The sequence below is a fragment of the Dromiciops gliroides genome, chromosome 1, assembly GCF_019393635.1.
Source record: "Dromiciops gliroides isolate mDroGli1 chromosome 1, mDroGli1.pri, whole genome shotgun sequence".
Classification (NCBI taxonomy): Eukaryota; Metazoa; Chordata; class Mammalia; order Microbiotheria; family Microbiotheriidae; genus Dromiciops; species Dromiciops gliroides.
Genome location: NC_057861.1, coordinates 753482913 through 753505183, shown reverse-complemented (window position 1 = coordinate 753505183; position 22271 = coordinate 753482913). Strand labels below are relative to the sequence as shown.

General features: G+C 48.3%; 1 protein-coding gene across 8 annotated transcripts in view; it reads left to right on the top strand.

Moving 5' to 3' along the window:
- The first annotated feature begins 10872 nt into the window (after nucleotides 1-10872).
- The window catches only part of CACNA1D (calcium voltage-gated channel subunit alpha1 D), a 355589-nt gene continuing 344190 nt past the window's right edge, over nucleotides 10873-22271 (top strand). For 7 of the 8 annotated variants that reach the window (XM_043981543.1, XM_043981522.1, XM_043981527.1 and 4 more), the window contains exons 1-3: nucleotides 10873-11160; nucleotides 13580-13898; nucleotides 19629-19734. In XM_043981543.1, coding sequence (XP_043837478.1) covers nucleotides 11094-11160; nucleotides 13580-13898; nucleotides 19629-19734 — 492 coding nt within the window. In that variant the 5' untranslated portion in view covers nucleotides 10873-11093. The remainder of the gene's footprint in view (nucleotides 11161-13579; nucleotides 13899-19628; nucleotides 19735-22271) is intronic. The other variant, XM_043981564.1, reaches the window with a different exon arrangement.

Genomic DNA, 22271 nt, shown 5'->3' with positions numbered 1-22271 from the left:
TTAAATACCATTAAATATTTTTCAAAAATACTTTCATGGATGCTGGGTAAAGAATCTCTGACCTCCACATGAAGATTCCCTGTGTCCTCAGGGGCAAAGGCTGTCCCCTCCAACCAATGCCTGAGAACAGAGTCGCTTCTTGGAATGAAGTCACTGGACCTTGCTGGGCTGCCAGCTCTGTTGAAGTCTCCCCCAGATGTCATTTTAGCTCTGCCCAGGGCTCTGAAGCTTCCTGCTGGGGCATTTGCAATCAGCTCTCCCAGACCATCTGTTGAGCTGGAGTCAGACATTGCTCTCCTATTCCCCTGCAGAGGGGCCCATGTATGCTGGTGATCTGGGGACTCGCTGGGGTTGGGCAGTGGGGAAAACCTGCCTGAAAAAAGAAGGTCAGGCTCCAAATGAAGATTCAATCAGACGTAAACTACGGGCCACCCCTGAGACTGCACCTGAGCTCCTCAGATGCTGGCACTGATTGGGAACTTGGATCTTTTGGGAGAGCTGATGTTCAGGACCTTAGATGGAGCAGGATGTTAGGTGCAGGAAGACAGCATACAGACCCACCAGGGACCAGTACAACTCAATCTGTCTCCTCTCACGTTCCTCCCCTCTGCCCTGCATTACCATGTCACTGTGGCAATAGACAAGAACTGCTCTACTCTCCCTTGACTCAGCTGCAGCAATGGGTCCTATCTCTGGGCTCCCCTCCCCCCATCTCTAGCCCCCTCGCCCAACCAGGGCTGCTACTGGAAAGCTGCAGAATATTGCTCAAATAGCTTCCATGTAGGTATCAAAATGTAAGGAAAGCAGGTCCCTCCACATCATACAACCTCTCAAGGCAACAATGCTCACCTATAAAGGGTATATTCACTCCTATCCCATTAAAATGCCAAAACATGTAAAAGGGCTCATGGGCTTATAAACAATTCAGGAAACACATAGAAGACTCACAAAAGCCCATGGACAATTTAATCACGTTTCCTTCCTCTCTAGGGAGACCCATATTCTATGGGGATTCAAGTAGTCCCTCAGACTCGGCGGCACCCTGTGCCTTGGATTCTCCTCCGAAGGAAAACACCCTTGGGGCTTCTCAACAGGCAATTTCCCTACCAACAGACAAGCCCCAACTGAGTAACTCACAGTCATGGCGGAGTGCAAAATCCAAGCCTCCTTTTGTTCTTCAGCATTGGGTAGATGCTACTGTCTTTATGAGCCAGAAACTAGAACCTATGGACTGAGATCCCCCCCTTTGGCCATTTGAGTGAGTGTGGGGGCACCTCTGCCTGAAGGCAGCAATGAGGGGCTCCTCCACCTCCCTTTTCCAGATGTCCCTCTTAGCTCTGCTGTGCTCTCAATATCTGGAATTGGGCTGAAATGGAGGCAAAGAAAGAGCCTGAGCTTGTGATGAAAGTTCTCTTTTCTTCCTGAACATGTCTCATGTGGGGGCATCCCCTGTAACTAAGATTTAACCAGGAGATTGCCTTAATCCTCACAAAGGGGCACCAATGGCTATGGAAGGCATGCCCACTGGTATCCAGGGGATGGCATGCCCATTGGTACCCCGGTCAAAGTCCCAAACCAAGGCCCTGTAAACTCCCTGGATCACCAGGTTCTGTTTGTCCCCATTGGGGACAATGAGGGGAACAATGAGGGGAAGTTTCTGAGGACCAGATTTAGGCTCAATGTCAGGAAGGCAATTGAAGTAGAATGAGCTTGCATCAATGGTTCAAGCAGAGGGCAGGCAGCCATTTGTGAGGCTGCCACGGAGGGCATGCCCGCTCAAGGCCAACTTGGAGGAGATGGCCTCTGGGTTCATTGCAGCTCTGAGGTTTCCAGGATCCTGGGTATACTCTCTGTCCTTGGCTTTAGAGACACCAACTTCCCCTGGGTCTTTTCCTGTTTCTCTGAGTGTTCCTTCCTTGCCTCTGCTGGATCCTCCTCTCTTAAGGCAGATGTGCCCCATGGTCTGCCACTGGTCCTCCTCTTTCCACCCTCCACTCCTAACATCTTGGCAATCTTGTTTATGGCCATGACTTACAGATGCTTCCCAAGGCCCTGTCCCCAGCCCTGACCTCCTTTCTTTCCTCTAGAGTGAAGCCTCACTTTATTATAAGCCACCACTCCCCAACAGAGAATGGAAGCTCTCTGAGGGAAGGGACTGGTTTTCTTTTTGTCCTTTTCTTCCTGACATCTAGCACAGTATCTGACACATAGTAGGTGCTTCATAAATTCTTGGTGAATCCCAAACAAAACTAAATATATTTTCCTCTAAACCTGCTCTTCCTTTTGACATCACAGTTCCTGTCTCTGGCCACTCCATTCACCGGGTCCTTGAATAGGATTCATTTTTATATTTTCTTTCCTTGGGTTCACCCCTTATATCTGATAGTCAGTCACCAAATTCAGTCAGTTGAACCTCTCGAACATTTCTCCCATATATATATATATTTCTTCCTCACATTTGACTAAAGAATTTACAGCTGAAAGAGACCCCAGAGGAATTCGAGTTTGAGCTGGTCAAGGTCACGTACATTGTGAGAGAAAGAAGCCAGGAGCTGAGCCCAGCTACTCTGTCTCCTCTTGTCATTCCCTCATGCCTCACTATCTTAGTCATTACTGGGAGATATTTACTCATCTAGAGCTGAAATATTCAGTGTCACAATAAAATAACTAATCCAGTAGGCCAAGATATCCACTGATTTGCACAGTTTAGTCAGCCCCCTTGGGATGCTTGCTGAAAACAATGGAAAGATTAAAAACTGTTCATAAGCCAATACAGGCTTAGTTGTCTGTGACCAGTATGAGCAGATGAAATCAAGATCTAAAAGAATATTGATTCCATAAACTGAGCAAAAGCATTACATTATAAAGCCTGGGAACCTTGAAACAGATGTATGGTCCAGGAGTGTGCTGTGTGGGCATGAAGGGAGGGTGCTGCAAGGAGTGGGCTCCATAAGGAGACCATCCCCATGCACACCCTTTCCTCTGGGGGTCAATAACAGGTTTCACAGAGAGTCGGGCTGCCATTTCTCATTCTTGGGTCTTTAATTTCACTCTTCCTCAGAGAGGACTGATGGAACAATGCCACCCCAGACAGCCCCCCATAAATCTGTCCGTGTGGTTCTCTGAAGAGTTTAGGCTGATTGACCCCTCTTATCTGAGGTGCTATTATGCTGTGATGATGAGGTCAAGGGCCACAGGCCTGAGGAACTGCTGTTTTCTCTCAGTCCTAGAAGACAGTAGGTACATGCACCCCAGCCCGGTCAGATCTGCTCCATTGTTCTCTGGGAGCCTCTGGTTTCCTCGGCTACTCCCCACAAGCCTCTCTAGCCCCTCACTTCAGAGTCCCCCACGGTAGTGAGCTTGGTGGCCACTCGCTGTCTGTCGACTGGTGCTCTCTCTCAAGACCAGATATGTTCACAAGCCATGACACAGTTTGTTTTTTTAAACAGACATAATTCTTGACATTCTAGAACACTGCTGGAACAGGCTGCTTGGAACAACAGCCAGCATGTGGAACCCCCAGTGGGTAATAAAGCCGCCAAACTCTCCAGCACTGGTTCACCCTGAGAAATGAAAAATATCAGTCATTCACCCAGGACGCGTTTCAGCTCTATCCAGGAGCTGTTTGCAAACCCCAGGCACAAATAATAGATCTCCTAGACAGTGGGAAATCACATAAAACAAAGAAACTGCTCCCCGTGGGGCCCAGAGAGGAGCAAACAGTGTTACAGGCTTTACCGATTTCCTTAGGAACACACGTCTAGTGAAGAAGACCTGCCACTTAACTTCTCCTTCTTCTTCTGAAACTTTACTGATGCCTTTGCTTTTTGGATCACAGTCACTTCCTCTGTGCATCCACTGCCAGTGAGGCCGCTCTCTTAACAGAGAAAAATCAGGAGAGCAAAGCCCTTGCATCTGGTGATGTATGAAGCATTTTATATTGGGAGTCAGTCCCTTACCTATTTACTGAGAGGTTTAAATATGCAAAGCTGGGAGAGGCCCCCGAGGCCAACTCTCTCATTTTACATTTTAGGTAACTGAGACACAGAGAGGAAGCACTTGCCCAGTGTCATATAGATATTAAGTTGCAGGGCCAAGATTTGAATCCAGGGAGGTTTTCTGATGCTAGTTCTCTCTACTGCACCATGAAAGAGGTTCATTAACTTCATTAACTGTTTTCCAGGCTTGAGATGGATCATTAGAATTAATTAGAGTTCAGTTTCTTTTTAATATGATTTTCTTTCTTTTTTTTTTTTGAATTTTTGGGGGGCAGGGCAATGAGGGTTAACTGACTTGCCCAGGGTCACACAGCTAGTAAGTGTCAAGTGTCTGAGGTGGAATTTGAACTCAGGTCCTTCTGAATCCAGAGCCCATGGTTTATCCACTGTGCCACCTAGCTTCCCCAATATGATTTTCATTTATGTTATCGTCTCCTTGTGTCATTGTTTCTTGACTCTGATTATTTTGCTCTGCATTAGCTCATACAAGTTCTCCAATGTTTCTCTGAATTCTACATTTGTATTTTTTTTTTACTGGTATGATAGAATTCTATAACAGATATTCCAGATTAAAAAAAAATCAACCTAAATGAGGGACTTTCTTCTCCCCATCTCCCCAGTTTTCAGCTACTACAAATAGTGTTGCTATGAATATTTTGGTAGATAGATAGATAGATAGATAGATAGATAGATAGATAGATAGATAGATAGTCATTAATCCTATGTCCAGGAGTCAGATACTTAAGTCAAAGATCATGAATGGTTTAGTGACTTTTCTTCCATAATTCAAAATTGTTTTCAAGAAAGTCTAGACCAATTCATAAGTTCCACCAACAATGTATTAGTGTGCCTGTCCTCCCATAGCTACTATTGAATATTTACCTCTTTTATAAACATTACCACTTTGATGAATATGACATGAAACAGTAGAATTGTTTTAATTTATATTTCTCTTATTATTGTTGATTTGAAGCATTTTTATATAATTATTGATAACATAGTTCTTCTTTGGAAAATTGTTCTTATCCTTTGCTCACTTAGCTACTGGGGAATGACTCTTGGTCTTTTATATTTGTGCCATTTTTCTTTATACCATGGATATCAGACTGTCATCAGAGATATTTGAAGCAAATTCTGTCTGCTGAACATCTACTTCAGCATGTCTGAAAGGCTGTTGATGTAAGAATAGAGCTCAGCAGAGAGGTTAAGGTAGGATAGGAGGAGAAGAGAATTATCAGCAAAGAGATGGTAATTAAATCCATGAGAGTTGTTGAGGTCACCAAATAAAGTAGTACAGAGGGAAAATAATGAGGGCCCAGGACTGAACCCTGTGGGGGCATCTGAAGTCATGATCTGACTGAGGAGGAACCATCAGATGGGCAGGAGGAGAACAGGGAGAAAGGAGTGTCTTGAGAACCTAGAGAGAAGAGAGTATCAAGGTGAAGAGAATGATCGACAGCTTCAGAGGCTGTAGAGAGGTAGAGGAGAACAAAGATGGGGAAAGGCTACTGGATTTGGCAACTAAGAGATCATTAACAATTTTGGATCAGTTGCAGTGGAATGGAGAAGCTAAGGAGAGGGTAAGAGGAGAGAAGGTGGAGGCACTTATTGTAGACACCTTTTTGAGGAGTTTAGCCACAAAGGGCAGAAGAGACAGAGGATGGTAGTGGGGATGGAAGGATCAAGTGGGGGCTTTTTGAGAATAGGGAGATGAGAGCATGCTTTGTAGGAAGTGAACCAGGAGAGGGAGAGAGGGAGAGAGGGAGAGAGGGAGAGAGGGAGAGAGGGAGAGAGAGAGAGAGAGAGAGAGAGAGGGAGAGAGGGGGAGAGAGAGAGAGAGAGAGAGAGAGAGAGAGAGAGAGAGAGAGAGAGAGAGAGAGAGATTGAAATTAAGTGAAGGGCATCTGGGTGGTGCAGTAGATAAAGCACCAGCCCTGGATTCAGGAGTATCTGCGTTCAAATCCAGCCTCAGACAATTGACACATACTAGCTGTGTGACCCTGGGCAAGTCACTTAACCCCCATTGCCCCACAAAAAAAAGAAATTAAGTGAAAAAGTAGGGATGATGGTGGGGGGCAATCTCTTGGAACCAACAGTATGGAATAGGATTGCTTGAACTAGTAGAGGGGTTAGGTTTGATCTTCATCATGTGAGACAGGGTCCAAGGAAGAAAGAGTGGCAGAAGGCATATGAGTTATAGAAGATGAGGAAGACGGAAGAAGAAGGAACTTACAGGGCATGACCTCAATTTTTTTCAATATAATATGAAGCAGGGTCTTCAGCTGGGGATGGAGGAGATGGGAGCCATGGGAGGCTTGAGAAGGGATGAGAAGGTTCACAACAGCCATTGTGGAGAGTGGGAGAGTGAGTTGATAAGGGAAGTATGGGACTGTCTAGCATCAGGGAGGGCCCAGTTGAGGTTTTGTAACATAAATTTGCAGTGGACACAATTAGAATGGTTGGGAGATTTTCTTCACTTTCACTCAGCAGCATACATACAGGCACAAAGGCAGATGGCAGGAGTCATCCAAGGCTGAAGTTTGTCAGGACACATTGGCAAAACGATTAGGGGGCTAGGGATTCAAGGGCAGAGGACTGTTTAGAGTTGAATTGATTCACCAAGGGGTCAAGATGGGGAAAAGAGAGAGTGGCTAAAGCAGGAGAGATGGCCCAGAAGAGAAGGGAGGGTTATGTAAGCATTGCCTCAAACACTCAAAGCCAGAATGGACCAGGGCTATCCTGGAATGCTAAGGATGATGAAAAGGGACCCATTTTAAAAACTTGTATTTAAAGCAAGAGAAGGGCCAAAGAAGGGACAGGATTGCTGTCTGGCATAGATGGGATGATGGCAATAGCTGATGGTAAGAAGGCCCAAGTACACAACTCTAATTTACCTAATGGTTAGCAGAAAGGGTTAACTGAAGAGAAGTATGGAGGTGGTAAGGCAGCACCTAGCTGCCCTCAAGTAGTTCAAGCAACCAGGCCTGGACCAACTTCAGGCAAGGTAGGAAGACTTGCAAGGAGATCGGCAGCCAGTGAGGTTTTTTTCTTTTTCTTTTCTTTTATTCTCAATTACATGTAAAACAATTTTTAACATTCATTTTCTGGAAAAATTTGCATTCCAAGTTCTCTCCCTCCCTTCCTCCTCTCCCTTCTCCTTTCGAATGCAAGCAATTTGCTATAGATAATACATGTGCAGCCATGCAAAAAAAAAAAAACAACCCAAACATTTCCATCCAGTGAGACTTTAATGAAATCTTGTACCATGGTGGTAATGTTGGTAGGAACAGAGAGCAGGGAAAGGGTTTCAGAGCTAATATAATTCAAGTCAAAAATTTTTATTAAGCCCCGTACTATGTGCACTGTATTATGTGATAGGGAGGCAAAGGAGAATAAAGTTCCCCTTAGGGAACTTTCACTCTGTGTGAATAATCAGGTATTCCATTGGATCTGTGAACCCTTCAATTTGTTGTTTGCTCCAGAGATGTTGATGGATGACCAGCCATGCCTATCCATAACTAATGGAGCTCACTCTTGCCAATGTCCTTCAATAACTTTACCACCAGGGGTCCATTCAAAGTGCTGGAGGGCTTCCTGACTTTGACAACGGGAAGATAGGAGTGGAGCACTAAGGTTGTTTCCCTCTCATCCTTTTGCTTTTGCCACGTGACTTCTCTTAGGATATGTTTCCCTGAAGTCATCTGCACCTCACATTCTTCTTCAAAGGTCTTCATCAGGTATATGTTGTAGCTTTTTCACACCCACTGTTTATTTCCATTGCTTGTCCAAGGATCACAAACCTCAGATGAGGAACAAAACAGGACGGTGCACACTTATCAAAGGGATTAAAAGCTGTGATGGAGAACTAGGTTAGAGTTCAACTTGAACAGGGATTCATTTGAAGATGGTGAGGTCTCTTAGATTCTTCTGTTTGTAGGTGACATTATGATGGTTGCATCAAGGTCTGGAACATTATAGAACCTCCTGGAAGAGATCTGTAACTCTTCAAAGAGTTTTGTCTGACTAGTCATGTAGGAAAGACCAAGTGGATGAAGAATGTCTTTTATTCAGATTACAATATGTAACAACAGCCTTTAGAGTCTGTCCATTAGTACTCCAGTGGGTTTAGCATAAAGCCTGACACTTAGTAGATACTTAATAAATATTTATTGACTGATTGACTAATGGGCTGAACTGTTTTTGGGAAGTGGCAAAGCTTCTTGAATAACCCTAGACTTCCCATGGAAACAAAAGGCCATAATATCAACATTTTTTTTTTTGTTTTTTCTGGGGCAGTGGGGGTTAAGTGACTTGCTCAAGGTCACACAGCTAGTAAATGTCAAGTGTCTGAGGCCAGTTTTGAACTCAGGAACTCCTGAATCCAGGGCCAATGCTTTATCCACTGTGCCACCTAGCTGCCCCTATAATATCAACATTTTATTGGTATTACTGTATGGCAACAAGATAAGGAACATAATCTTTGAAGTTGAAAATGAAAACAATTTAACATGTACCCTGGGAAGCAAATACAAATAAAATATGGTTATAAAAAGTAATTTCAAGAGGGAGAGAGAGCTGATCACTTGGAGCATCATATAAAGTTTTGTCTCTCAGGAGGCAGAACCAGAAACTGGGCTTTGAAGGCCACTAGCTAGAGATTCTAAGAGCCTGAGGTGGAGAGAGAGTGAATTTCATGCCTAGGAGATAATCAGTATAATGACAGGGAGTAAGGAAGACCTCAGTTCAAATCTCGCCTCGGACACTTACAAGTTGTATGACCCTGGGCATGTCACTTAACCCTATTTTCCTGTGTTTCCCCCTCTGTAAAATGATCTGTAGAAGGCAAAGGCCAAACCACTCCAGTATCTCTGCCAAGAAAACCCCAAGTGGGGTCATGAAGAGTCGGACATTAGTGAACAACACATAACAAAAACACCAGTTTGACTGGAATGTTGACTTTGTGATGTGGAGTAATCTGAGATTAGACTGGCAGGTGGGGGGGAGCCAGGCTGCAGGGGGCTTTAGGTGCCAGACCCAGGACTTTGGAGGCAAGAGTATGAGCCAGCTCTCCACTTTTGTCTAAGCGATTCTTCGTTTTAATTCTTCAGTGGAAAGAGTCCTGGAGATAGAGAACCTCCACTGGAATTTTGTTTCTGGCAATTATTACCCATATGACCTTGGATAAGTCTCTTCACATCCCTAGGCCTCAGTTTTTTTCATCTGTAAAATGAGGAGGTTGGACTAAGTGGCCCCAAAGGAACTTTGCAGCAATAAACTATGAGCCCAGGAAGATTTGGGGTAGGAGAAAGCAATGGTCCAGTGTGTACTTTAGGAATACCGATTTCCTAACTGTGTGGGGGAGGGCAGTGAGAGCCTCATTAGTAGGCAGGAGTAGCCTGATAGGACTTGGTGAGTGATTGGATATGAAAAGGAAGGAGAGGGGAAAGGTTGTAGAAAGCATAGAAGGAGGAGCAGGCTTGGGGGTAAAGGTAATCTTTCTGGGCCTCAATTTATTCTTCTAAAAAAAAAAGGGTTGCTATGGTGGAAAGAACTCTGGCTCTGGAATTCGGAGACTTGAGTTCCAAATTCATTTTTATGTGACCTTGGGCAAGTCATTTTACATCTTCAGGTCTCAGTTTCCTCACGTATAAGACGAGAAAGTTGGACTACGTGGCCTGAGGCTTTCTTTCCCGTTTTTCGATCTCAAGACCAGTCAGGTGGAATCAGCCTGGTTATCTCTCTCCCAGGGCCAGGCTCAGAAGGAGACCGACTTGGAATAGGGTGGGGCTGGGCCCAAGGGACACCTGTGCCCTCCCAGGGGCGGGGCCTCTTTCAGGTGGGCTGGTCTGAAGAAGGTGGGAATGGGGAGGGGGGCAGCTATCATCCTCACCGTTGTCGCCCTCTTTCCTCTTCTGGTCCCAGGAGTTCTAGCCATCAGGATTGTTCGATTCTCTCTCTCTCTCTCTCTCTCTCTCTCTCTCTCTCTCTCTCTCTCTCTCTCTCTCTCTCTCTCTCTCTCTCTCTCTCTCTCTCTCTCTCTCTCTCTCTCCCCCCCCCTCCCGGCGCCGAAAGAGTTAACCTCTCGAGTGCCGGGGTTGGGGGGGAGAGGGAAGAGGAGGGGGAGTTAACCCTTTCGCACCCAGGAGCTTGGGGCCGGTTGGCTCAGAGGAGCTGAAGGCTCGGCTTGCCCCCTGCTTGCTGTCACACGCTAGGGCCTATCGCTCTCCTCTCGACCCCCTCCTGGGGCCAGAGCCCGGAGAAAGGCGACCAGGCCCGTGCTTGCTCCCCTCCCAGTCTGGGGGGTTGGGGAGGAGGAGGAGAGGGGCCTGGCAGCGGGCCGAGCCGGGAGGAGGCTCGGAGGAGGAAGAGGAGGAGGAGGAGGAGCGCGCCGAGCGGAGGGAGGAGGGAGAGCGGCCAGCGGCGGTGGCAGCGGCAGAGGTGGCAGCAGCATCTGCAGCAGCATCGGCGGCGGCAGCAGCAGCGTCGCGGGGCCAAGGCGGCAGAGGCGCGGAGCCTGTGCGGAGCGAAGCGAAGCGAAGCAGAGCCGGAGCCGGAGCCGGGCTCCTGCCCTCCTGCCCTCCCTCCTGCCCTCTGGGTCCTCCCGCTTGCCCAGCCGGTCCTCCCGCCTGCCCTCCTGCCGGTCCGCCTGCCGGGGGCCCGGATGTGAGCAGCGGCCCGGCGGCGGGCGAGGGCTGGCCGCGGGGCCCCGGCTGCCTTCGGCGGGGCCGGACCGGGGAAGGGAGGCGAGGAGGCAGCGGCCCCTGCGCGGCGGCAGGCGCAGGGCACGGGCCCGGGCACGGGCAGGCACGGGCGGGCATGGGGGGCGGCCCGAGCGGCCCCCGCACCGCCCCCGGCCGCGAGGAGGAGACCTAAGCGGGGCCCGAGCCGCCCTTGAGCCCGGAGCCGCCTCCTGGCACAGTCGAGTGGGTTATCGTAGGGCCGGGCAGGGGCGGGCACCGCGCCGCACCGCACCGCAGCCGAAGGGCGCCCCCCGCCCCGCTCCCCACTCCCGCACCCCCGCGGCCGGCCGGCCGGCGCCGCCGCCGCGCACGCACACGCACACAGCAGGCGCTCGATAAATGGTCCGGGAGGAGGATGATGATGATGATGAAAAAAATGCACCCCCCGAGGCGGGAGGAGGAGGAGGAGGAGCACGCGAAAGGTGCGGGCTTGGGGGGAGGGGGGGAGGCAAGGAGGGATGGAGGGATGGAGGCAGGAAGGCATGGGGGATTGGAGGGAAGGAAGGATGAAGGGATAGAGGAAGGCCCCGGCCTGAGGATGCTCGGGAGCTTGGTGGCAGCGACATGTTTGGCGGGGGAGGGGCCCGCGGCGCCTTGCGGGGAGGTAGGTGGGGGTGGTTGGGGGGGGGGTCTTTCCTCCAGATGGAGGGAGCTTGAGGGGAGGCCCTCCTGGGCCGAGGTGACTTTTGGGTTTCACTTTCCCACCACTGAGCCAGGTGTGTGTGTAGGGGAAGGGGTGCAGGTAGAGGCAGGGAGCTGCCCAGGCTGGAGTGCTCAGCTGGGGCAGGATCATCTCTTTCTCCCTCTCCCCATTCTGGGAGGGGGGAGGCTCGTCCCACCCCACTTCGGGCCCTTTCCCCCTCTCATATTCTTGTCTCGATGTGACGCCCCCCCCCATTGTCCTGGGGGACATATATTTCTGGCCCTTATTCCCCCCTCCAATCCCCGCTGGCTGCCTAGGATGGCACCGGTAACCTAGCAATAGCCCCAGTACTTCCTGCAGCTCCCCCCTCCTCTTTCCCCAAGAACCTGGAGAGACACGTGCGCTCCCGCCCTGCCGGCTGACTGCCCTCCCTCCGGCTTTCTTGCTCGCAGCGCCTGGCTTTCTGGGCAGGCAGGCTGGCAGGCAGGCTGGCAGGGCTGGCAGGGCTGGGGTCCCTGGGGTAGCCCTGTGCCTCTAACCTGGGAAAAGAGCGACTGTGAAGGGGGTGCGCCTCTCGCAGGCCCCAGGAAGGGACCACACACATAACCCCACTTGACCGAGGGGGAGGGATCCTCACTCCCACCTAGGTACCACCCCCCCTCCCCCACAATGGGCGGGCTGGAAGCTGGGTGGCCAGAGGCCCTTCCTCCAGGTTGCTCCAGGGTGGCCCAGTGATGGAAGCTGGAGCAAACCCCAACGGGGCCCCGGCAACCCTGAGGTGCCTTAGTGACTTACAGGGAAATGTGGATGTCCCCGATGGGCTGGGGGTGCATTGTCTGTTTCCCAGCTTTTGGTCCCTCCCCATCTCAGGGCTTCTCCTTTGCTTGACCCTCTCCCTACACCCCTCCAATATGACTTAGGATTCCCAGTGTACTTGTCTTTCCTCTCTGGGCCCTGGAGACCAGTCACAGCCATGTTCACAGACAGAAGCAGCCTCAGAGGACTGCTGTGATTGCTGAACAGCTCATGGATTCACACCCAATGACCCTGTACATGTCTATGCACCTTGTTTTAGGCCGACCTGCCAGGACTTTGGATGGCTTTTGGAGGGGGTGAGGGGGCTATCTCTGGCTGGGAGGCCTCTGGCCTGGCATATGAGCTGATGGTTTAAAAATGCCAAAAGACAGAGATGGTTTCAGAAGCCAGCAGAGGAGATGAGTGTTAGGCTTCATGAATTTTCATTTAAAGGGGACATAATCCAGATTATTTGCTTTGCCCGGACTCCAGGGGAGGGCTCTTTTGGCATGAGCTGGAAAGAATGTTGCTTCTCCTTGCTGGGGAAGGATGTGGGGCTGTCACCCTGAAGATGGGTCACAATATGGAATGAGAGCTCCCTTTGCCTTTGCATCAGACATATTCGACAGGTTCCCTAGGGCTCGGGGATATTTAACTGCTAGGGAGGAGGCCTGAGACAGGGCTAGGAGTTCACCTTCCTGAGAGCACAGAGCCTGCCCCTTGTAATAAGCACCTATTAAAGGCCTTTTCATTCATTTGAAGAAAGAGAGGCAAATGTGCTTGGGGGGGCAGGGATAGAAGACTCGCTGCTTTGTGAGAACCCATTGTCTCTGCCTCTGCTTTGGAAGGTGAGGAATGAGGTTTCGGCTGCAGATATGCTGCTGAGTGAATAACTACATTTGAAGAAACAGTTTGGAGGGAAAAAAGACCTACCAACACATACTCATTCAGCTAGAGAACTTAATCAAATTGTCTTTCTCTCTCTCTCCTTCCCTCCCTCCCTCCCTCCCTCCTTCTGCCTTCCTCTCCCTTCCTCTCCCTCTCCCTCCCTCCTTCCTTCTCCTCCCCCTCTGTCTGTCTGTCTGTCTGTCTGTCTCCCTCCCTCCCTCCCTCTCCCTTCCTCTCCCTTCCTCTCCCTCTCCCTCCCTCCTTCCTTCTCCTCCCCCTCTGTCTGTCTGTCTGTCTGTCTGTCTGTCTCCCTCCCTCCCTTCCTCTCCCTCTCCCTTCCTCTCCCTTCCTCTCCCTCTCCCTCCCTCCTTCCTTCTCCTCCCCCTCTGTCTGTCTGTCTGTCTGTCTGTCTCCCTCCCTCCCTCCCTCCCTTCCTCTCCCTCTCCCTCTTCCTCCCTCCCTCCCCTCCCCTCTTCTCTCTCGCCCTCTCCCTCTATCTCTGTCTTTCTCCTCAGAGTCGAACTATGCAAGAGGCACCCGGGACTCCGTCTCTGGTGACAGACCACCGTTTCGGCCCAAGAGCTCCCAACACTCCCAGCAGACTGTCCTGTCCTGGCAAGCCGCGATCGATGCTGCTCGACAAGCCAAGGCTGCCCAGACCATGAGCACCTCCACCCCCCAACCTGTCGGGTCTCTGTCCCAAAGAAAACGTCAGCAATACGCCAAGAGCAAAAAACAGGGCAGCTCGTCCAACAGCCGCCCGGCCCGGGCCCTTTTCTGCTTCTCTCTGAACAACCCCATCCGAAGAGCCTGCATTAGTATCGTAGAATGGAAGTATCCTTTTTTGGAGAGCCGGCCTCTCCCTCGGCTTGATTTTTGTCACCATCTGTTCCTCAAATATAGTCCGTGTGCTCAAAGGATTTGCTCTCCAGAACAGCACTTAGACAGCATGGCGGCCGGGAGCACAGGGAGGAGCAGGAGATGAGCAGGGGGATGATCTTATATTGATTTTAAGTTCAGTTCCCCAAGTTGGGAAGGGTTGGTTAACTTGGCAGGTATATTTAGCCTCCTCTGGTGGGAGGGTGCTGCTGTTCTGGGAAGGTCTTCAGCAATGGCAGAGGTCGGTCTGGAATGAAGAAATAGGCCTGGGTGCGCATTGGTCGGCTGGTGACAGGCACCTTGTGTAGGGAACACTTTGAGCTGCGTCGCTAGCCTCTCTTGGCTTTTAGGCTTGGCCAGGCCTGGAGCCCATTTTGTTTTTTCAAAAGAGGATTAAAAAAATAACCAGACTGATTGGAATTTTACTGGCAAAAGAAGCAGTTTTGATCTTTAGCAGAAACCTCTAATTTTGATATCTGGAAATTGTTCCTGAAGCTCTGATGAATGTCCCTTGTTCAGGCACTTAACAAGCTTGAATCTGGGTTCAAATCCCATCTCAGAGCCATAGCCAGCTTGGTGACCTTGGGCAGGTAATTTTATCCTCTCAGTGCCTCAGTTTCCTCATTTGTAAAATGAAAGGACTGGACTAGATGTTCTCTGAGGTTCTTTCCAGTTACAGAGCTGTGATGCTCCTATATGTGAGCATGGACAAGTCACTTTAACCTCTTTATTTATAAAATGAGGAAGGTTGGATTGGGTGACTTCCAGAGCCCCCTTCTAGCTCTCATTCTATGCTTATGTGGTCCTTTGAACCCTTCTGTGTCTCTGTTCTTTCCTCAATACCATTGCTCCCTGGAATTTCCTTAGACTGGGTCCACCCAAATGTTATGAACTGTGAAGGACTGTGGGGAGGTGTGTGTGTGTATGTGTGTGTGTGTCTTCTCTGACATTGCTGTCTGATTCCTGTCCCCCTCCACCCTTTGACTTAGAGAGCGGCTCTCTGAGCTCAGGAATTTGCAGTTGCTGGCTTTAGAGGAAAAAATTCGGCCTCTTTCCTTGGGCTGCAGCTCCATGTGTGGGTGTCTCCTTTGTATTTTTAAAATTGAACTTCCAGTGCCCCAAGATGGCTGATGCATCCCAGACCCCAGATTTAGCCCTCCTGCTCTCTTTCCTATCTCTCAGGCCTCCCTGTAACCTTGTTTTTCTTTCCAATTCCTTTCTCAAGCCTGTACAAAAGCTAGAGCCACTGTCCAGCTATCTGCTCAAGGCGGAGTGTGTGATGGGCACTTCCTCTTAGCCCAAATGATCCAGCGCCTTGAGCAGAAGGCAGCATTTTCTTCTCCCAGAAACCCCTGTGTGGCTGGCACAGTGAGTCCTCAGGACTCTTCCTAGCCAGAGGAGCCAGCAATGAGAGCAGCCTCTTGTCTTAAGAAGGAGCAAAGGGGCTGTGTCTCTTGGGAATTCATTTGCCTGCCCTCTGCCTTCAGAGGAGAGGGTGTTGAAGGCTAGGAAGACAAGTCCTCAACACTATGTTGTAGAGCACGTGGCTCTTTGGTAATGTTAAGCCTGGGTCCCAGCCAGCCGGTGGTTTAGCTCTCCTCTTCCTGTCTTCCCTGGGCAGCCACAATGGGAGATCCAATGGGCTTACCTGGCTGGAAAGCTTGTGAAGCGAGCACCCGTAGCCTGGATATGGGAGCAGTGAAGCCCTGTTGCCTCCCTCTTTGTCCCCCTTTCCTCTGTCACACCTTTCTAACACAAGTACCTATTCTCCCTCAAGACCTGTAGTCTCTGTTGTATGTCTTTGCCTTTAGGTTTTTCCTTGAGCTAGTTTCTAGCATTTGAAAAAAATGACCAACTCCAGAGAAGCTATGCCTACTCTTAGGGTAGATTTTTTTTCTCTTAGAGACACAGGGAGTGTTACAGCTACATGTCCTGACTTCTTGTGTGCCCTCCATTAGCCATCACCATGAAAGAGGCCCTCTTGTGTCAGGGATTGTGAGCAGAGCTCCTGGAGTCACTGGCTGTCTACAGAGTGACAGGGAAGGTCAGGTGCTCTTTCCTTTTGGGTCTAGAGAGGAGGCACTTTCTGGGATTCAGCATCCTTCCTTCCCTGCCTCCTAAGCATACACAGCAGCCTGCACTGGTATATCTGTGGATTTGCAGAAAAGTCAACCCCCATGAGGTAGGTGCTGAAGGGGAAGCTGTATAGAAGAGAATCCCCGACTAATCCACAACCCCATTTGGTTCTCCAAATGTCATCTCATTTCCATAGTGGATCATAATAACCTAAGCAGTTGATTGAAGACCAAACCTTGGCGAATCTGGGGTCAGGATGGGTGTCATGGGATGGGAAGGAATGTCCACTTGAACTCTGGGAAAGTGGTGGGTACCAAGTGCCCTGAGGGGCAGTTCAATCCAAACTCTGAGTATCTCTCCATTTCTTTTGGCTAGTTTGTCAAAGTCTCATAGCAAGGGATGGGGAAGAGTCTCCTCAAAGAGGACTTTGGACAAAAACAAAGACAGAAAGCTACATTGCCTTTACATTTCCTCAGCCATGTTGGTGTTTCCCAGGTTTGCTGTTTTGGTGCAATAATAAGTAGAGGGGATGGAGGACTCTCTGCCTCCAGTTCTGGAGTGGTTGTGTTTGATCGAGACTTAGATTTCCCTCACATCATTTATCAAAAAAAAAATGTGTCATTCCAAATGCAGTTTTGTCAAGGTTGTCCTGATAGACCCCAATCTGGCCTGTTTAATCAAATATTCTAGTGTCTGAACTTGGTCAAAATTAAGGTAAAGGTCAAAGATAACTGATGAGAATCTCTAGGAAATCCCAGTTAATAAAGTCAGAGTGTGAAGAGCATTTTGCTTTTTTGATTCATGAACCTTGGGGGTGGGGCAGAGCCCTTATTCTGTTCTTTCACCTGTGGCCCCTCAAGAGACTGACATGTTTTATGAGAGGCAGCATAGAGTCCTAGACCTGGATTCAAATCCTGCCTTAGACATTTAACAGCATGGTGATAATGAACAGGTCACACAACATCTTACTGTGCTTAGATGGTGCTAAAAGAGAAGATATAGATGATTTGCTGATCTGTGTCAGTGAAGGATATTTTCACCTGGGAGGTCCCCCTAAGATGACATTTTAGGTCCAGACCAAAAAAAAAAAAACCAAGGCAAAATTGACATTTCTTTCTAGGATTCCCCAGAAAGCAAAGGGGGTTTTCCTTCATTAAAGTCTTTGGGGATTTCTCAAAACAGACATTCTGAGAGAAGAACAGAGCATTGGCTCTTGAGGCAGAGGATTTGAATTTAAATCCCAGCTCTGCTGCATGTCACTTGCGTGACTTGGTCGAGCCATTTAATCCATCTTGACCTCAAGTCTCTTTTTTAAAAAGAAGGGACTGGACTAGGTGGCTGTGGATGTTGCTGTGGTCTGGTAGGGCCACACTCTCAGTACATATCTCAGGGCTTTTAGTCAAGGCTCTTTCTGGGAGCACACCTTGGTGGGAGAAAGTCTGATGTATGTTTGACCTTAGGACTGTATTTTAGCTTGGCTGTTTTTTTTTTTTTTTTGGTTGTTGTTGTTTTGTTTTGTTTGTTTGTTTTAGTGAGGCAATTGGGGTTAAGTGACTTGCCCAGGGTCACTCAGCTAGTTAAGTGTTAAGTGTCTGAGGCTGGATTTGAACTCAGGTACTCCTGACTCCAGGGCCGGTGCTCTATCCACTGCATCACCTAGCTGCCCCTTAGCTTGGCTGTTCTAGAAACCCTTCTCTACTGAAAAACCAAACAATCCCACAAGTCATTGTGGTGGGTGTTGAGCTTGAAATCGCCAACTCTGCCAGTGCCTCTTTCTGACACCAGAATGTTTACTTGAGTAAATGCAATCCTTTGAAAACAGACCCCCCAGCTTGAGAGCCGTGAATGGGGCTGTGGGAAAGTGTCTGGGGGTGATTTCCTGTGGTTTCTTATTAAACTTACTTTTCTTTGTATACTGAACCCAGTGACAGCCTAGAATAAAGCAAACTGAAGTCCAGCTGTACTCTAAACTAGTGGTACTGAAAGTCAAGTCAGAAGCATTTATTAAACACCTACTGTGTGTCAGGCACTGGACTAAGAACCGGGGAACACAAAGACAGGCAAAAAAGACAAAGAAAGGCAAAATCAGCTTTTCTCCCACGTAGCTCACAATCTAATGGGAGAGAGAACATGCAAACAATTATGTCCAAACAAGGTATAGAAAGGTGAAACTGGACATGTTAGGTGGAAGGCACTCCCATAATGGGAACCAGGAAGGGCTTTTTTATAGAAGGGTGAGACTTGAAGGACACCAGGAGGCAGAGATGAGGAAGGAGAGAGTTCTAGGCATGGGAGCAAAAAGGCCTGGAATCTGGAGATGGAATGACTTGGTAAGGAACAAGGAGGTTGGTGTCATTAAGCCGTTGAGTATTTGTAGCAGGGAAAGGTATAAGAAATGGGAGAGTTGGGCGGCTAGGTGGTGCAGTGGATAAAGCACCGGCCCTGGAATCAGGAGTTCCTGAGTTCAAATCTGGCCTCAGACACTTGGCACTTACTAGCTGTGTGACCTTGGGCAAGTCACTTAACCCCAATTGCCCTGCAAAAAAACCAAAACAACAACAACAAAAACAAGAAATGGGAGAGTTAGGAGGGGGCCAAGTTATAAAGGGCTCTGACTCTTGGGGAGTAGAGAAGGTAGAGAAGAAGCTAGCTGCATAACTTGTTCCACGCCCTCATCGTCTTACAGTCGTAGGTTTAGAGAGCTAATCTTTCTTAACTTGTGAGCTGTACAAAAACAGGTGGTAGCCATAATTTGGTCCTCAGGCAATAGTTTGCCAACCCCTCATCTAGAACTCAAGGGGACCTCAGAGATCACTGGGTCCAACCCCAACGGAGGGGCCGAGTGACTCATTTAGAATGGATGTGACTAGTAAATAGTGGATCCAGAATTCAAACCTATTTGGCCCAAAGGCACTGAGACCAAATCAGAGACATGCCCCCATCTTGTAGGGATTGAGCTTTTATGGATGAGGCCAAGATTGCTCTCAAGTGAGCTAAGAGCATAATTGGTGTTGTTTGCTGTTGTTGAGTCATAGCTGACTCTTTGTGACCCAATTTGGGGTTTTCTTGACAGAGATCGTGGAGTGATTTTCCATTTCCTTCTCAAGCTTATTTTGCAGATGAGGAAACAGGCAAACAGGGTGAAGTGACTTGCCCAGAGTCACACAGCTAGTAAATGTCTGAAGCCAGATTTACTCTGGTCTTTCTGACTCCAGACCTGGCGCTCTAGCTACTGCACCACCTAGCTGCCCAAGAGCATAAGTAGATGATGGCAAAAATCTGAGAAAGTAGCTCTTTTCAGGACAACAAAGGGATGTGCCACTGGGGATTTGACTTCCAAAGCTTCCTTTAAGACAAGAAAATATGGGAACTTGGTTCGGGCCTTGCCTTGGTTCTGAAATAAAATTTATAGCCCCAGAAAGTGAATTGGGTGAGGCTGACACCTGAGAGCTCATGCTAATGGATCTTGGGAGGACAACTGCCTTTGCTTCCGGGCATGGTGATCAGGAACCGGAAAGTTGTCTGTTTTGCTCAGAAAGTCTTGTGGGTTGGGGCTCCAGGTTCGTGGGTTTTACTCCATACATATTTATCCTTAACCAAACTTTCCAGACCATTTGACATATTTATATTATTGGCGATTTTTGCCAATTGTGTGGCCTTAGCTGTTTACATCCCATTCCCAGAAGATGATTCTAACTCAACCAATCATAACTTGGTAAGTGTTCTTGGTTTCATTTCTCTGTTTCAAATGCTAGTTGATGAATTGTCCAGCAAGTTGAGTTGGGTCTCTGTGTGGTGACTTCCAAATAGCTGTGAATGGGGGTTTACAGCTGTGCCCATGAATTCTTCCCAGAATTTTGCAGCAACATGGCTTTTGATGTCTCTCCTTGTGTTTATGCTGAATAGTGATGTTTAGAATCATTAATCTAGTTTGGATGGAAATGAAAAGGGCTCTTGAATGGAAGAGTGTGTGTGCGTGCATGAGAGAGAGAGAGAGAGAGAGAGAGAGAGAGAGAGAGAGAGAGAAAGTGTGTGTGTATCATGTTTGAATCTTAATTTCTGCCAAGGTTTATAATAACTTTTGTCCCTATTTGGACTTTTGCCTCTGTTCTTTCTGCTCCCTTTTTGATATAGCCCATTCTCTCTGATCTAGCATCATCAGGGGATGGGGTGTTCTGGTGAATCAGACAGTGTGGTGAATCTAGCTTTACCGTACATGGCTTGCCAATTTTTATAGAACTATATCGCACCATAGACTTATCTCAGAAGTAATGTTATGTTGAGGCAGGGCCTGGGACTGGGAGGCAGGTCAATAAACTTCCTGACCTCAGCCTTGCTCTGTCTATAACTTGGGGCAAATTTCTGCCTGACTGGGTTCAACTTCATGGGATCTTCAGTGCTGGAAGGGATGGCTTAGGCTGTCAATGCCAGCCCCATTATTTTGCAGAGGGGAAAATAAACTCCTAGGGAAGTGTGAAGTGACTCATTCAGGGTCACACAAATCATAAGCCCTCAAGGTGGGCCTTGGTGATAACAGGGAGTTGTACTATATTCTTGATTTATTTATTTTCTCTGCTTTTGGAGGTAAGAGGGAGCCACTGGAGTTATGGGAATAGAGGCGTGGCATTGTTAGACCTTCAGGGTGGCACCTGGAGATAGTGGTGGATGAGGCATCAGGAGGATCAGAGTTTACATTCTGTCTCAGACGCGTGTTAGCTGGCTCACCCTGGACAAGTCACATTGAACCTCTCTGGGCCTCACTTTCCTCATCTGATGCCCATGTTTAGTCCTTTCCAATTCTTCACAATCCCATTGGGGGTTTTCTTGGCAAAGATGCTAGAATGGTTTGCCATCTGTCTCCTTCTCCAGCTCTTTTTACAGATGAGGAAACTGAGGCAAACAGGTGAAGTGACTTGCCCACACAGCTCACAAGCTAGTAAGTGTCTGAGGCCAGATTTGAACTCAGGTCTTCTTGACTCTAGGCCTGATACTCTATCCACTGTGCCACTTAGCTTCCAGGATTATTGTGAGGGAAATAAAATGAGAGAACCTATATAAAGTGTTTTGTAAACCTGAAAGCATCATGTAGGTGCTACTAGTTCTCTGAAGAGAGAGACTTCAGTGTTGAAGCTACTCCAGGATCCTGAGGATGTCATCAAGTCTAGTCAATCAACAGTCATTTGATTAAGTGCCTTCTGTGTTAGGTGCCATGGGTACAAATGCAAACTGAACCAGTCCCTATCCTCCGAGAGCCTTCAGTCTATTAGAGTAAACTGTATAGGACCGACTGAAAGGTTGTGAATTGAGTCCCAAACAGCCCATGATGCATCAAGCCTGTGTAATGATGTTGTGACATTGAGATGGGGCTAACGAGCAGGTAACAGCCTGTTCACGAATCAGGGCGTGAAGATGGACAAATCCAGACATCATCTCCGTGGAGCCTCCCATGGATCCTCCCAGCAGCCCTGGGAAGAAGGGCTATTGTTATCTTCGCCATTTTATGGAAGAGGAAATTGAAACTCTGGGAAATTAAATCATCCTAGCCCAAGGTCACCCAGCTAGGAAGTGCCTGAGGCAGGATTCCAATTTTGGTTTTCCTGACTCCCAATCCTTTGCTCTAACATAGCAATTGGTGAGAAAGGCGAAGTGCTTGTGTTTACTTGGCTTCTGGTGGATTCTTAGGGGCTCCTGTTCATGTCAGGGAGGGCTTTTCTGGGATCTGCTTTCGAGAGCCCCAGAGGTCTCTTTGAGCTGCTCCCTTCAGGACCAGCCGACTCTGGCTTTAAGGTCTGTTGTCTGTTGGCAATCATTTCGGATGAGATCCCTGTCTAATCAGGGATAGCTCCAAGATGAGTGCAGATAGGAACAGGCCCATCTTAGTGCGTCATGCCGCTGGTCATTGGCACATCTGTGGTGTTTGCAATTGTTTTGAGTTGTAATTGATGATTAGATTATTTCTGGAAGAAAATTGGAAAGTCGTAGCTTTCCATCATTGGAGATAACCCCTTATCACCCATCGGGTAGAAGCCCCAGATGGCGTTATCTCGGACACAGAACTTAGCCCCCCATGTAATGACCCACTTTATTCCTCTTTGTTGATTGAAAGAAAGTGATTAAATCGATGTGGAAAAAAAATACCTTCTTGAAAAGCATATTAATCCAGAGCAATAAAATAATTTGTGCAGTTGCATGTGTTAGCCAATTTATCTTCTGATTTTTCTCAGGGAAGTTTAGGGCACGCATTGCCAGTGC